This window comes from Aegilops tauschii, chromosome 1 (assembly GCF_002575655.3).
Source record: "Aegilops tauschii subsp. strangulata cultivar AL8/78 chromosome 1, Aet v6.0, whole genome shotgun sequence".
NCBI lineage: Eukaryota > Viridiplantae > Streptophyta > Magnoliopsida > Poales > Poaceae > Aegilops > Aegilops tauschii.
The window spans coordinates 323275812-323292726 of record NC_053035.3 but is presented as its reverse complement, the minus strand read 5'-3'; the positions used below and the strand labels follow the sequence as shown (position 1 = coordinate 323292726).

The 16915-nt window shown below is 50.2% G+C and overlaps 1 protein-coding gene across 2 annotated transcripts; it reads right to left on the bottom strand.

The window, feature by feature from the left end:
• Positions 1 to 4830: 4830 nt before the first annotated feature.
• On the bottom strand, positions 4831 to 6519 carry LOC109741654 (uncharacterized). Of its 2 annotated transcripts, XM_020300729.4 has the most exons (3): positions 5924 to 6436; positions 5554 to 5816; positions 4831 to 5176 (listed from the first exon to the last, which is right to left on the bottom strand). In XM_020300729.4, exons 1-3 carry the CDS (start codon positions 6255 to 6257, stop codon positions 5120 to 5122), a joined length of 654 nt encoding a protein of 217 aa, XP_020156318.1. In that variant the 5' UTR covers positions 6258 to 6436; the 3' UTR covers positions 4831 to 5119. The 2 variants fall into 2 exon arrangements, with proteins under 2 accessions (XP_020156318.1, XP_045091023.1); XM_045235088.2 differs by lacking the exon at positions 4831 to 5176 and having other exon boundaries at positions 5210 to 5816; positions 5924 to 6519.
• Positions 6520 to 16915: the final 10396 nt, after the last annotated feature.

Here is a 16915-nt window from a genome sequence, read left to right as displayed (position 1 = left end):
TGGTCCATGGCGTTCAAAACATCTTTGAAGTCCCGATTCTAAGCCGTAAAGCATGGCACACTGAACTATCGAGTAGTCATCAGCACGCGATTGCCAGACGTTCACAACGTCAGCAGTTGCTGGAGGGGATGGTACACCTAGCGGTGCATCAGGGACATAATTTTTCTGTGCAGCAATGAGGATAATCCTCAAGTTACGGACCCAGTCCGTGTAGTTGCTACCATCATCTTTCAACTTAGCTTTCTCTAGGAACGCATTAAAATTCAAGGAAACGGTAACACAGGCCATTCATCTACAACATAGATATGCAAAAAACTATCAGGACTAAGTTCATGATAAATTAAGTTCAATTAATCATATTACTTAAGGACTCCCACTTAGATAGACATCCCTAGAGTCATCTAAATGATTACGTGATCCAAATCAACTAAACCATGTCCGATCATCACGTGAGATGGAGTAGTCTTCAATGGTGAACATCTCTATGTTGATCATATCTACTATATGATTCACGTTCGACCTTTCGGTCTCCAGTGTTATGAGGCCTTGTCTGTACATGCTAGGCTCGTCAAGTTTAACCCGAGTATTTCACATGTGCAAAATTGTCTTGCACCCGTTGTATGTGAACGTAGAGCTTATCACACCCGATCATCACCTGGTGTCTCAGCACGACGAACTCTCGCAACGGTGCATACTCAGGGAGAACACTTATACTTTGAAATTTTAGTAAGGGGTCATCTTATAATGCTACCGCCATACTAAGCAAAATAAGATGCATTCATGCATAAAAGATAAACATCACATGCAATCAAAATATGTGACATGATATGGCCATCATCATCTTGTGCCTTTGATCTCCATCTCCAAAGCACCGTCATGATCTCCATCGTCACCGGCTTGACACCTTGATCTCCATCGTAGCGTCTTGGTCGTCTCGCCAACTATTGCTTCTACAACTATCGCTAACACATAGTGATAAAGTAAAGCAATTACATGGCGTTTGCATTTCATACAATAAAGCGACAACCATAAGGCTCCTGCCAGTTGCCGATAACTTTCACAAAACATGATCATCTCATACAATAATGTATATCACGTCATGTCTTGACCATATCACATCACAACATGCCCCGCAAAAACAAGTTAGACATCCTCTACTTTGTTGTTGCAAGTTTTATGTGGCTGCTACGGGCTTCTAGCAAGCACTGTTCTTACCTATGCATCAAAACCACAACGGTGATTTATCAAGTTTGCCGTTTTAAACTTCAACAAGGACCGGCCGCAGTCAAATTCGATTCAACTAAAGTTGGAGAAACAAACACCCGCCAACCACCTTTATGCAAAACTAGTTGCATGTCTGTCGGTGGAGCCGGTCTCATGAACGTGGTCATGTAAGGTTGGCCCGGGCTGCTTCATCCAACAATACCACCGAATCAAAATAAGACATTGGTGGTAAGCAGTATGACGATCATCGCCCACAACTCTTTGTGTTCTACTCGTGCATATCATCTACACATAGACCTGGCTCTGATGCCACTGTTGGGGAACGTAGCATGCAATTTCAAAAAAATTCCTACGCTCACGCAAGATCTATCTAGGAGATGCATAGCAACGAGAGGGGGAGAGTGTATCTACATACCCTCGTAGACCAAAAGTGGAAACGTTTGACAACGCGGTTGATGTAGTCGAACTTCTTCTCGTTCCGACCGATCAAGCACCGAACGTACGGCACCTCCGAGTTCTGCACACATTTAGCTCGATGACGTCCCTCGAACTCTTGATCCAGCAAAGTGTCAAGGGAGAGTTCTGTCAGCACGACGGCGTGGTGACGGTGATGGTGAAGTGATCCACGTAGGGCTTCGCCTAAGCACTACAGAGATATGACCGAGGGTGTAATCTGTGGAGGGAGGCACCGCACACGGCTAACAGATGTTGTTGTGTGTTCTAGACGCCTCCCCCTCATATATATGGGTGGGATGGAGAGGGGGCAGCCAAGGGGGCGCCCAAGTAGGAGGAATCCTACTTGGGGCCCTAATCCTATTCGCCCCCCTTACCATATTTCCCGGAGGGGGAAGGAAGGAGGAGGGAGGAGAGAAGGACGGGGGAGGCCGAATCCCTCCCCTTCCTTTCTCTCTTCTCCTCTCCCCCCTATTTTCGGGCTACATGGGGTGCACCAGCCCCCTAGGGGCCGGTCTGTCCCCTTCTTGGCCCATTAGGCCCATGTAGTTGCCGGGGGGATGCCCGGAACCCCTTCCGGTGACCCGATATGTACCCGGTACCCCTGGAACACTTCTGGTGTCCGAATACCATCGTCCTATATATCAATATTTACCTCTCAACCATATCGAGACTCCTCGTCATGTCCGTGATCTCATCCGGGACTCCGAACAACATTCGGTCACCAAATCACATAACTCATATAATACAAAATCGTCATCGAACGTTAAGCGTGCGGACCCTACGGGTTCGAGAACTATGTAGACATGACCGAGACACCTCTCCGGTCAATAACCAACATCGGAACCTGGATGCTCATATTGGTTCCCACATATTCTACGAAAATCTTTATCGGTCGTACCGTAATGACAACATACGTTATTCCCTTTGTCATCGGTATCTTACTTGCCCGAGATTCGATCGTCGGTATCTTCATACCTAGTTCAATCTCGTTACCGGCAAGTCTCTTTACTCGTTCCGTAATACATCATCCTGCAACTAACTCATTAGTCACATTGCTTGCAAGGCTTATCATGATGTGTATCACCGAGAGGGCCCAGAGACACCTCTCCGATATTCGGAGTGACAAATCCTAATCTCGATCTATGCCAACCCAACAAACACCTTCGGAGATACCTGTAGAGCATCTTTATAATCACCTAGTTACGTTGTGACGTTTGATAGCACACAAGGTATTCCTCCGGTATCCGGGAGTTGCATAATCTCATAGTCAAAGGAATATGTATATGACATGAAGAAAGCAATAGCAATAAAACTGAACGATCAATATGCTAAGCTAACGGATGGGTCTTGTCCATCACATCATTCTCCTAATGATGTGATCCTGTTCATCAAATGACAACACATGTCTATGGTTAGGAAACTTAATCATCTTTGATTAACGAGCTAGTCTAGTAGAAGCTTACTAGGGACACTGTGTTTTGTCTATGTATCCACACATGTATCAAGTTTCCGGTTAATACAATTCTAGCATGAATAATAAACATTTATCATGATATAAGGAAATATAAATAACAACTTTATTTTTGCCTCTAGGTCATATTTCCTTCAACAACCACCCAACTTACAGGATCTGTCGCATCCAGATTATGTGTGCGGGTTGCATAAATCTTTATATGGCCCGAGACAGTCCCCTCATGCATGGTTCGCTCGACTCAGTGAACGTCTTCAACAACTGGGTTTCCATCCTTCAGCAGCAAACGCATCTCTGTTCATTTTTGCGCAAGGTGGTGTCACCATATACATGGTGGTTTATGTTGATGATATAGTCATTGTGAGTTCTTCATCGCCGGCCATGACACGACTTCTTCAGCAGCTCTCTGCCACATTTCATGTGAAAGATCTTGGCTCTCTTAATTACTTTCTCAATATTGAGGTGCTTCGCAATTCCGAGGGAATCATTCTTACTCAGAAGAAGTATGCACTTGATCTTCTACAGCATACAAACATGGCGAATTGCAAACCAGTCTCAACACCGATGTGCACTTATGAGAAGCTTACTTGGGAATCTGGTCATGGACTGTCCGAAGATGAAGCTTTTCGCTACAGAAGCACAATTGGTGCCCTCCAATACTTGACCTTAACAAGGCCCGACCTCTCTTACGCCGTCAACAAGGTGTGTGTCCTGTCCCACCGATATTCATTGGGAAGCAGTGAAGAGAATTCTTCGGTTTGTGAAAGGGACGGTGTCAACTGGCATAAATATTCGGCGCTCGCCTTCAACTCTCTTGAGTGTGTTCATGGATGCGGATTGGACTGGCTGTGGCGATGATAGGTGTTCTACTGACGGGTTTGCAATTTTCTTCGGTCCGAATATTATTTCATGAAGTGCGCGCAAGCATCCGACCGTGTCGAGATCATCGACAGAACCAGAGTACAAAGCTTTAGCAAATGGTACGGCCGAAGCAACTTGGATACAGTCATTGCTAAAGGAACTACGTGTTCCTCACCCTCGTGCGCCTGTCTTGTGGTGTGACAACCTCGGCACAACATATCTCACGGCGAATGGGAATGTAAAACAAAGAGGTAGATGATGTGCGAGTTTTCTTGTAGAAAGCGTGCAAGTGGTAGCCAGATCGTGCCTGGCAAACGAACGGCACTTCTCTCCCGTAGGCCGTAGCTTGGCACTACTAGGTACGTAGGTCGCACGTCCCCCGGCCACGCCACCGATAAAAACGCCGGCTTGGCCGAGCGTCATGGCGGACGACATATCTGCACTTCCACTTGGCCTCGGCAAATGAGGCTCGCCCGACGTGATGCCATCAAATCGCTAGTGCTGCTTTGAAAACACTGGCTCGTTTGTTTCTGAACCGTACAGCCACAAACCGCAAACCGGAGAACAGATCACAAGTTCAGATCTGTAACAGCGACGTGTTCCTGGCTTCAGGAACAGGCCTGTCTCCTCCAATTTTCGTCGTCGACTAGTTTTGTCTGAAACGTTAGAGCAGAATTTTCTACGGTCTTTCCGAAAACTTCTCCAGTGAACACGAAATTTCGCACAAAAACTATAGGTACATCACTGAATTTCCCTCCTCCGCGTGTGACATTAGAGAAGGAAGTGGTATGTTTCTAGAAAAAATAGGACCTCTACTATAAGCAAGGCTGTAACTGCATGAAGGCATGAGAATGAGCACACAAAACAACGGGTGGTCGGCACACGGCTCGTCCTGCATTTCGTTGCAATTGCATTGCAGGAGGCCGAACTGAGCTAAGCACGACTGTTCCATACCATATTTACAGTATCTCCACTTACATAAAATCACCGTTCCCAAAATGGACCTCACAATTTTTGCATAATAACTTACCAAAATTTTGGCTACCAAGAAAAACTATCTCCACCGTACTGTACTACAAGTACGGATCAGAAGTTGAGAACACCATGTCAGACGCTACACTGCTTCAGCCCCTTGGGTGTTTGGTGGCCCCCTTTCAGCCGTACCTGCATTCACAAATGAAAATGCCTCTTATTTCAGATGCTGGTTCAGTAAGAAAATAAAAGCTCTCTGCTTTTCAGAAGCGTCCGGTTCATTTTTATAGATGACTTGTTAGAATAGAAGTACTCCTTTGGGCTAAACATATCGGCAGCTACGCGCTAATGACTTGGCGAGGGAATCGTATTTGGTTCCTCGACCCTCTCTTTTCTCACCGAAAGCACAGACGACGACCCCACCCTAATGCCTGGATTGTTCTCAGGAATCACGCCGTCGGCTCGGCGGGACAGCAGTATTATCTTTCGTCACGCAAACGTGGATTTTTCAGCAATGGATGACGGTGCAATTTACGGAGAAGCAAAGACGAGGGGGCGAGGGTACTCACGGCCTCCACGTCGATCCGGTAGACGAGCAAGCGGCGGCGCTCGCGGCAGCTGGTCCGGTACGCGACGGCGATATGCGCGGCCGCGAGCGACAGGGAGAGCAGGAGCATGGGCTCCGGCCCGGCCGCGCCCTTCCCCTGTGGCGTGGCCCCGCGCGGCAGCACGGCGGCGGCCTTGGCCAGCACGTACGACACGGACGCCGCGGCGCTCGCCGCCACCACCCACAGGTACGCGCCTCCTCCTCCCCCGCACACCGTGTACGCGCCTGTCGTCGCCGTCACAAGAAAAACTCAACTGGTCAGCTCAGCCGTGGCCAAGAGGGAAACCGAAGTTCCAATGCCAAGAAGAACACAATCTGGGTACTCTACTCACAGAGGATGAGCAGGGCGCGCGCGGCGGAGACGGCGGGCAGGTCGACGAGGGAGGACCGGAACTCGAACGCGCGCGCCTGGTCGAGCACGGCCGGGAGGAAGGACCGGTGCGGGAGGTCGGCGCCGGCGTGGAGGTGCGCGGAGAGGAGCATGGGCGGGAGGGCGAGGTCGAGAAGCACGACGAGCAGGGGCGGCGCGCAGACGAGCAGCAGCGAGGCGAGCATGGCGACGAGGAAGAAGGCCGTCTTGGCCCACCGCCACGGCCGCGCCCACGCGGGCTCCCCGGCGCCGTGCTTCTGCGCCAGCGCCAGCGCCAGCGGCAGCTTCTTCTCCATGCCCCCCGCGCCGTCGGAGCCTGCGCGCGAGGACAGACAGCAGTCCGTCGTGGGCAGTGCGTCGGGTTGCGGTGGATGGAGCTGCGGTGTGGTGTGGTGGTGGTCGCCTGATCGGGCAGTGGGGTTGGTTGGCCGGATTGTTTTAAGGTCGGGGCGGCAGGGCGAGGAAGTGGATAGATGGAGGCAGCTGCGAGCGAGCGTGGAGCCGGCGAGATGGTTTAGTTTGCTTCGCCGCGTGGAGTCCGACGGTTGATGGGGACGTGGCGTGGTGACTTGCGAGTTGAGTGTGACCCACCCTGACGGACGGACGCGGCAGCAACCGCCTTGCTCACGCCGGGTTCCGCGAGGGTGAAACTGCCCGCGGAGGCCACGATTCCCACCGTGTCACGATGGATGCATGTGAACCGGAACCTGCTCCTACTTGTCTTGAACTCGACAACGGTCGTGGGTCTTGGGAAACCTGACTCGTGACAGCTGAGGAAAAATGTTCTGCCCCGTCAAAACGGGTAGACAGCATTGTGTAGGTGAAGACCCAAGGTATCTCTACGACCCTTTCTTGTTTGTCTCAATTTGGAACCCACGTGTACAGTTTTTATCTTCTTCGGGCATTATATTTTACAAAGAATTGCCAAGTGATTAAAGCAGGCCGGTGCAATGGCGCTGAAACACATGGCGTCCATGCGTCACGTACGTTACGTGCGGCACCGCGAGAGGCAGAGCCAAGCAACAAGATCCAGAGGCCGGGACACGTCTGTTACCATACGTAGGCGAACAAAGATGCCAATCGGCAGTCTCACACGCGCCGCCCAGCCACCGAGCTCAAGCTTAAACTGGCACGGCGGGCGCCGTCCAGGTCCAGTCACGATCCGCCCCCCTGCCCAGCTAGCTCTCCGATCTGCCGGTATCTGTCGTATCCGATGATCTGATGCCAACCGTTAGTCGTGAGGTTTCTTAATCCGGCTCTTCTAGTGCGTGACGGCTCGGGCCTTGGAGTTGGAGCGGGGTCGCGTTTGGGCGTTGGCCATCTGGCTGCTGATTAACAAAAGAAAAACTGATGGAACTGGCGATGCGTCTTGTGCATTGTGGGCGTCCTTTGTGTACTTAACAATTCCTGCTATAGGCGAGATGATGGGGTTGCCCGAATGAAGCTCGCTAGGTGGATAGAGCTGGCGCGCGTACGGACGACAAGATGACGTTTTCGTGGGTTTCTTGTCTCGTTATTAAGGACCAGGTCAGATAATTAAGCTTCGGTATCATAGAGCCAAAACTGTTTCTAGTGGACCAGCTCAGGGTTGGGAGGCACACCGTGGGATTTACACTATGATGATTATGATGAAACAAGACTCAAGACGTACGGAAGCAGAATTAGAGCAGACCATGTGCAGCAGACTGGCCAACGGAACCGCAAGCAACTCAAAAACCAAAGGCATGTGAACAGAGAAGCTTTTTTTTTTGAAAGATCCAGGGTTGCTGGCTTTTCATTGGCTTAGCAGAAGAGGGAGCTTACAAAAAGAGGGTGATCAAGTGATCAGGGTCTGAGCGCGCGGTAGGGGAGGGCAGAGAGCCCGCCCGCCACCTCTACAGAAAAACCCAGACCGCAAAAAGGAAAATATACAGGCGTGGGTCTACTCCTCACGTAATCTCCCCGAAAGGGGCCTCTATGCCGCTGGCTCCGGCGAGCCGCCATTGCTCAATGTCTCTCCGGCAGGCCACTAGAATGTCACGCCAGCTCGGTGGTTTACCTTTGAATGTGCAGCTGTTACGCTCCTGCCAGATGTGCTAGGCCTTATCTTCTTGTGAGGCTTGCACATCTTCAGTTCCAAGGTGTTAATTTCTTCAGTTAACGGACGGCCCAGATCGTCCAAGGACTCAAGATCCGATGGCTCGTGAGGCTCGCCATCGTCCACCCGTTACTGTTCCGTTTCTCTTGTCGTAACTGTTTACTGTCATTGTCGTTGAGCTATATAAGCCAACTCTCCCCCGTCTGTGTGGGCATGCTTATCTTGATGAATTCTTATCAACAACACTTTACAACAATACAACATATTCCTGTTTGATACCCATACTCCTACGATTGTGCGACAAACCCTAATCCCTCATCCCGATTCGATCACGATCCTCTCATGGGGCATGACAATTGGTATCATGAACCAGTCTGATCCTCGGCGGCGCGCGGAGCGGCATGGAAATTTTGTTCCCCGTCCTTCCCTCCCTTGTTCCTGGCGGCGGGTTACGGCGTGCGGTGTCGGGGTTGGAGTACGGCGGTGGTAGACCTGTTCGGCGACAGCTCAGAGCCGGGACTGGTTGTAGGCACACATCGTTCCTACGGTGAAATTCCAGGTTCTACTGAGTGGTGTTGCAGGGAGGCGGATCTCGTCGGCGGCGGCAGGAGTCCCAAATCCGATCGGGTTTCCAGTTTTCTGGTTGTAAAATTCCTCTCAGCCACATGGGATCTCGATGGGGCATTCGAAGTCAAGCATGGATGAAGGTGACATCGCCGAAGTACTGGCGCTCAAGGGCGAGGCAGTTTAGAATCGTGAAGATACAACAAAGATGCAGGGTGAGCTCGATGATTTGCGCAAGGATGTTCACGCAATACATCTCAAACAAGACGCTGTCAGAATCAGAGCTCCGCAGACCCAAGAAGGTTCGAACTCTGGGGCGTGTGCGGAGACCTCAACCTCTCAAGTCTCAAGTCACCCTACAGCCTAGCCTCGTCGAGTTCGCGCGAGCGGGGAAGAAGATGAACGCAGCAGTTTACCCAGGTTCGGGCCACCTTGCGGTGTAAAACCCTGCTCCTGCTTTGTGGTGGATTGGCCTCACGAGGAGGCTGAGGGTGAACAAGTACAGTGGATGAACTGCCTCGCGAGGGCTTTGGTGGTGAGGGTGGAAAGGATCTGATCCGGTCCCTCTCTACGGTGGTGGCTAACCTATATTTATAGTGGCCTCGGTCCTCTTCCCTCAAAACTTAGGTGGGAAGGGATCCCACAGTGGCCAATTTGAAATGGGACAAGAAGTACATCTAATCCTGACGGAAGGTGCTCTTCGCCTGCAAAGCTTCTGGTCGTGACGTAGCGGTGGGCTCGGTGATGACATCCGCCCTGCCGAGCTCGTGGCCTTGGTCTTGTTGCACTTGAATGGAAAGCTTTGTGGGACTCCTCGGGAACCTGCGTCCGTCCTTGCTCCCTTAGCACCGGAAGGGAAACTGTCTTCTTTGCGCCCGCTGGCGCCCGCCTGGCCTTGGTCGTCATGGCTCACGTCATCGTAGCCTCGTGAGGCTGGGTACCTGCATAGAAATATCTGCTCCTCGGGAGGCAACCTGGGTAGGCTGCCACCCTGGAGGCCTTGGCGTCGTTGTCCTCGTGAGGCCGTGAGACCTCGCGAGGGTCTTGTCTTGGAGGCCTTGCCGCTAGGCCGTACCAGGCCGTCTAGGGAGCCACGCTGTGGGCTGCAGGCAGGCAGATCTGGGTACCCCCGATCCCAGACGCCGATAGTAGCCCCCGGGTCCAAGGCGCGCTCGGGCTGGCTTCGAGGCGAAGCCAAAGAGGAAAGGCAGAAGCACTGCGGGGCCCAATCACCTGCGGGCCAGGCTTGACGCATGATGTTCGACGGGGCGTGGGCGCCTCCACTTCCCCACGTCACCTCGGCAACCGCCCAGGCTGACAAGGGACTGGCGCATGCTTGCGCGGACGCGAAGGGACGCAGGTCGGCCTCTGACCGCCTATAAGAGTGTGGCACCCAAATTTTTTTTATTTGGCTTTATCAAAATATTTATTTGATTTGAGGGAGGTTATTTAAAATTTTCTTCTAAAGGACCCTTCTTCTCAAAAACTTGCCATTTATGACAAATATTTTGTTTGGTTTCACCCAAGACTTGATCTTTGATCTTGGAAGTTTTTCCATCTTATGCTGACTCAACACAAATGTTTTTCATTTGGAAAAAGTATTTGAAAATCTTTTCTTTTTAAATAGCCCTATGGCATTTGGAGTGATTCTTCCCCTTTCAAAAATCTCCTCTTGCCATGACCTAAGTGGAAATCCCCTCCCAAAGGCCATCTCCCATCTTGGTGTCAAGATAAACTTCAAATCCAGCAAGTTGAACTCCCCCATGACTTTATTTCCATTTATTTCTATCAAAATCTTTTTCTGCCCTCTACTTTGGCTGTTGGAGAATTACAAAGGAACTACCATTTCTCCTTTGAGTTTTGCCTCCAAACAAATTTCCCTGGCTAGTCCTTAGAGCCCTCAACCAAGATCCATGATGATCCACTGGTCTCCAGTTCAAATATTTCAAATTGTGCTTGCTGTAAGTTTGGACCATATTTGGCAAATTTGATGAAATTCATTTGTTTTCTCCTCCTAAAAATCTGAGTAAATTCGGGCAGCCTCTGGGTGCATCAAGAGGTCATCTCACCAAGTCCCAGCTCCAGAATTTTTTTCCTCATGCCAAATCATTTCGTCGAACACCTGAAGGACACTGTTACTGTCAAGTTCAGAGAGTTCAGAGATACAGTTTCAGTGAGCCGCTGTCGTTTTCTTCAGAACCTCTACTCGATCTCGCCAGTAGCCGCGGTGGCGCCTTGCGCCCTGTGCCTCCTTCTTATCCCTGCGCCGCACGATCGCCTGGAAGCTTGCGGGCGTCGGCGACGAGCTGGTGGAGGTGCGCCTCCCCGTGAGCGACGGCAGCAGCGCCCTTTGCGGCTGCCAGAGAGGCGCAGCGTTGGACGGCGCCGTCCACTCACCCGTGCACGCTGCAGGTCCGTCGTCGTGAACTGGTAGGCGCGGAGCGCGCTCCCTGCCGCCGCCGTGCCCGTACGGCCGTTCCGTCGGGGGCCAGTGCATTACGCAAGCCCGACCGAGGTTTGAGCAGAGAAACGGCGCCAGTGACCCTCCACGATGTTGCCTAGCCACCTAAACCCCCTACCCAACCTCTGCCTCGCCGTAATTTCTCGCCGGCGTTAGCCCGTTCACGGCCACCCCCTCGGATCGCCTATAAAAGGAGGTCCCGAGCTCAAACTCGAACCCACACCATCTCTACACACCACCAGTACCACGCCAAACCACCGGGCAGCCCCCGAGGGACTCTTCTTCCCCAACTCCGGCCGCCCCGACCCGCTTCGGGATCCGGCTCGATTCACTCCCGTGCGTACACCCCTACCTCTCAGCTCATGCCAGTAGTCTCCCAATGCATCCACCTCTCTGACCCGCGCATCAATTTGGAGTTTGCAGCACCCACCGGAGCATTCCACCATCGCCAGAACCACCGTCCGCCGGAGATAGTGTCGCCGTCGACGTGGTGCTCTCCGACGGTCAAGTCCACCACCCACCGACGCGGAAGAACACCCTGAACCCGTAGGTACCCTCCGATCACCCTACCTCGCCGTGGATCGACACCGGCGACCACCGCAGCCTTCAGGCGCCGGCGAGCTCGGTTGGATTTTGAACCTGACGGGTGGGACCCCCCCGTCAGCCTCTCTCTCCTTTCCCTTCGAACCATTTTCTGAAGGCGCCTTCGGGCAAAGTGTGTTTTCTCTCTGGGCTAACGTATTTCTTACCGAAGCGTTTTCTACTTTTTCAAACAAGTCCCTGGATCTTTTCTGTTTCATCACAGATTAGTCCTTGGACAAAAACCCTTATATCTTTTTAACAGAAGATGCTTTTTGATTGATTTTTTTGTCAGTCTTATATTTTTGTCTAGTTTTTTATAGTATTTATTTGGAAATTTTTTGGAACAATTTTTATACACGCAACGGTTTTCACGTTAGTATACGGTTTCGTTATACCGTAGGTTCCGGAGGAGGTGACAGAGCCGCGAACTTCGCCGAGCTAGACTCCGACTTCTCCGAACCAGGCAAGCATGTTCGAACCTTTGATATGATGGGTGTTTTGCATGTTTGCTTGATTAGTTTGTGCATGCAATATGGGCATCGGTAAGTGTTTCGTTGCGAGCAAGGCAACTAACCGTGTGCTTCGAAGTTTACTGTGATCTCTTGATGAGAGATGACCTGATCATGTGGTGACATGAGAGGTAGTAAGATGGTATTGTTGTAGCATGCCAGTCTTATGTCAACCATTAAATTCCGACGTTAACGTGGACCGAGCCACGTTACCGTTCGTCCCCTTTTCGTACTGCCACATGTTTTCTGTAAAGAATACGGTTTAGTAAGTTGGTAACCTCTTTCCTTGTACACACCAAATAGAGGGGCCGGGATGAGAGTTCCATGGCCCTGGATTAAAGCCAGTCATCCGGTCAGGGGGCATGGGTGTTTCCGGTTGGGACCGAGAGGGGAGCACCCCTTAGAGCGCGCGGTATAAATTTGATCCCATGCTACGCGAGGTTGTAGCCTCCCCGTCTCAAGGTTTTTCTTGAACGTTGCTTGGGGTGATTCCTAACAACGGAATGTTGAATGGGTGTGTACTGGTTAGATGTGTTTCTCCTAAAATACCGTAAACGGAACTAGTCCCTTGTGACTACTGAAATCCGTTGGCTGTGGTTAAGAGTACAAGCTCTGCAGAGTCAAATCCTTCCGAGTCATCGCGTCCATGGTCAAGGACCGTGGCCAACATATCCATATTCATGTCAGTCCCCGTGTCAGTCTCCGTGGAAATCCCCGGTGAACAAACTTGAGTGGTAAACCCGGTTGAGTGTTATTCCTGTGGATGGACTAACCAGTTTATTATTTCGTACCTGAGTATATCCTTGAGGTGATTTAAATTCATGAGTTACTGGTATATCAAGTTATGTGATATAAGCCCTTTATGTGATGTCGCTCAGACGTCACACTGTGGCACTCTTGTTATTTACTTTTGATATAAGCCCTTTTTGTGATGTCGCTCAGACGTCCGACTGTGGCACTCTTGTTAATTACTTTTTATATGAGCCCTTTATGTGATGTCGCTCAGACATCCGACTGTGGCACTCTTGTTAATTACTTTTGATATAAGCCCTTTATGTGATGTCGCTCAGACGTCCGACTGTGGCATTCTTGTTATTTACTTTCGATATAACCCCTTTACGTGATGTCGCTCAGACGTCCGACTGTGGCACGCACTGTCGTTTATATTCCATTATAAGCCCTTTATGTGGTGTCGCCCCGACGCCCGACTGTGGCATTGTTAATTTATTCGTACCCTTTCGAGGAGTCATTCCAGACACTCGATTTGCTCTTCAGTATTACATTGGGATTTCGGGAGGACTACCGCCCGACTTCCTTTTTATTTCCCATGCATTGCTATTTTATTATCTGAGTGCGTATTATTAATCTGCTCATGTGCATCATGTTTACATTTGTTATATCTTATGTCCAAACTGTCTTGCGAGTACTTTCATAGTACTCACCTGGCTTGTTGATTTGGCCAGATGTTGACGAAGGCGATCTCATGGATGATGAGTTTGATAGCGAGTCCGACGCCTAGAGGAGTCCCAGTCAGTCCCGTGCGATCCTGGATTTGGTCACTTGTATTATATACGCTTCCGCTACCCACTATAATAATTCTCGAGCTTCACCCCGACGCTCGATGTGCTGTAAGATTTAGGAGTCCTGTCACCCACTTCGCTGTGACATATCCACCACCACCTTTTTTTGCGAGTCAGTAGTTATGCCACCATATCCGCCTTTATGTATAATATCGGCGTGCTTGTAATAAATTGTTGAGCAGCCTCCGCTCAACCTTGTAATATATTTAGTACTCCTGGATATTTCTGTAATCAAGGAATTGTCTACCAGTAAGAAAGATTTTTCTCTACTGGTCCATTAAAGGGATCGGTTTCTCAATAAATATTTTTATTGGAAAACCGGTCGTGACAGACTTGGTATCAGAGCCAGGCTGACTGTAGGAAGCCACTAGGTACGATCGCTAATCGGTTATTAGCGTTTTTAGTGCTTTTTCAGCAATTTGCAAGGTGTAGCTATTTTCTGTTGGTCATCATAAATTTATGATTTGACTATTCAGAATTTTTGCCTACTTTTGCAGATGGCTGGCAACGACTGCGAGTCACGAGTGTTCACCAATGTGCCTGAGGGGTTTGTCAAACTTCTCGTCTCCATCACCAAGCTCTCGATCGGGCCGTCGACTCGTCCAGAGTTCACACTTTACCAGCACAAGCTCAGCGACGACGTGTCTATGCACCAGGCCGTGATGCAATTCAAGGGAGGGCGTTCTGCGTCTCGCCACTTCCGTTTTGTGGGAAGGGCCATGCCTACGGAGAGGCATGCCATGCAGATGGCCGCCCGCGAGGCAATAGCTCGTCTTCGGGATGTTCTTCCTGCGATGAAGACTCGTTGCTACCGCTACCTCCCATGCCATGTGCCATATACTTGTCACTATGCATTCGTGCATTCGCCTGCCATAGGGGAGAGCGAGATGAAGCTATCGAGATGCTTGTTGAGTATCTCAAAGCTCTGGAGGCAGCTTTCGACAACCTTGTGGACGATCTTGTGGCTGCCCGTATGGACTTAGTTCAGGGCTGTTCTGCCAACAGGAGGGAGCTTCTCCACATGGCACCGCCACTGACTTTCGTCTCGTCCTCAGCATCCTATTCACCTGCCATTTTGGCCACCGCTCGCCGTCTGCCTACCACTGAGGAGTTCGACCAAGTCATTGCTCCTACTCCAGTCAGGGCTGCATCGCCTGTCGCACCCGCACCTACTCCTCAGCGCAGTGCTACGCGCCTGGAGCCTATTAGGGAGGAGGTGGAGGTTGAGTCCCCTGCACCACTGGGTCTTACCCTCGGCAGGCAGAAGGACATCTTCACCATCTCCGACTGAGTGCGCCTAGTAGCCGCGCGATGTGCCTGCATGTATGATGTGTTTTATATGTACATAGGTTTGTAGTAGTTGTGTGCGCATCATGTAGGATCCCGGAGGAGTGCACTAGCCTAATAACATGTCAGGAATGTGTACGCACATCCTGAGTGATGTATTGTTTATTTGCGAATCGCGTGTAAGATATGTACTGAGCAGTCCTTCTCCTTGCGCAATCGAGTATGTTTCTTGAAAAATCTTGAGGTCTTTTAAAATTTTCGCCTTTGCAAAGTTTTCCTTGTGCCACACAGTTCTTCTCATGAGTTTTGCAAAATAATACCCCAGAGTGGAAAATGTCTCGTCCCTGGACTCGTTCCATGCCAAACCCACCGGAAGAAGTTTATGGGACCCAGACAAGCAACAACTTCACACAGGGGCAGTCTAGTCAGCAGGGCAGCGAGGCAACATTATCTCAAGTATGCCGCCTTTTCGAACAAAGCCAGCAGCAGCACCAAGAAATGATGAATCACGTTATCAATATGGGAAATCACCGTGAGCCTTACCAACCGCATTCCAAGTTGTCTGAACTACAGAAGACACGTCCTCCAACGTTCGCTCACACTGATAGGCCGCTTGAGGCCGATGATTGGCTTCGAGACATCGAAAGAAAGTTGATTATTGCACAATGTTCAGATCGCGGGAAGGTGCTTTATGCACCTCACTACCTCACTGGGGCAGCTGCAGCATGGTGGGAGAATTTTCTACACATGCACCCCAATGAACATAACATCACCTGGGAAGAGTTTAAGGAAGGTTTTCGTGGGGCACACATCCCCAGGAGCATTATAAAGATCAAGAAGAGGGAGTTTGATGACCTCAAGCAGAGAGGCATGACCGTGACTGAATACAACAGTCAGTTTACTCAACTATCTCGTTATGCCCACGATGAACATATGACTGAGAATAGGAAGATGGAAAAATTTCTGGACGGCCTGGCGCCAGCACTAAAATGCCAACTGGTCGTACATACTTTCCCAGATTTCAAAACACTGGTTGACAAGGCCATTACGTTGGAGAATGAGCACCGCAGTCTGGAGGATATTCGCAAGCGAAAAAGGGACAAGACGACTCTTGCTCGCAACAACCGGAGCAAGACTGATGTTCAGAGGAATGAAGCCAGAAAACCCACGACTACTACTCTAAGGCCAACCAGACAGTTTCATTCAAGGGACAAGGACTTTACGTACCGCCCATGTGTCACTTGCTATGCTTGTGGAGAGGAAGGGCACTATGCCAAGCAGTGCCCAAAGCCGAGGAACTCGGCCCCCAAGCCGAACAATGGTGGAAATAATCCAGCCCCCAGGCGTAACAATTTCAACCCCAGCAACAATCACAAGAAAGGTCACCTGAACCATATGACTAGGGAGGAAGCACAGAATGCCCCAGACATCATACTCGGTACGTTCCCTGTCAACGCAATACCTGCCACAGTTTTGTTTGATTCTGGAGCTTCTCACTCGTTCATTTCGAAGAGTTTTGTTTTGCAACATGGTTTTCCGATACTTCCTTTGGAAAAATCCATGATCATCAAGTCCCTCGGAAATAAGCAGATCACTCAGAGTTACTGCCAAGGAGTGATTATTGAGTTCGAAGGACTAAAGTTTCAGGCTAATCTCATCGTGTTGGAAAATAAACGACTGGATGTTATCCTAGGAATGGACTAGTTAACCACCAACAAGGGATTTATCGATTGTTTCAATCGGACTGTGATTCTCACTCATCATCACGGCAAGACAATAAAAGTTGCAGCTCAAGAAAGACCACGGTCACAACAACCAAAGTTGAACAAGGTAGACATTGCAGAATTGAGAAAAGTTCCAGTGGTGTGTGAATTTCCCGACGTATTTCCCGAAG

What these genes read in the sequence shown, in the direction of transcription:
- LOC109741654 (XM_045235088.2), bottom strand. Translation starts at nt 6,257, where the DNA reads ATGGAGAAGAAGCTGCCGCTGGCGCTGGCGCTGGCGCAGAAGCACGGC. An exon ending in GCGCGCCCTGCTCATCCTCT is followed by an intron (nt 5,817 to 5,923) that starts GTGAGTAGAGTA and finishes CGGCGACGACAG; the next exon opens with GCGCGTACACGGTGTGCGGG.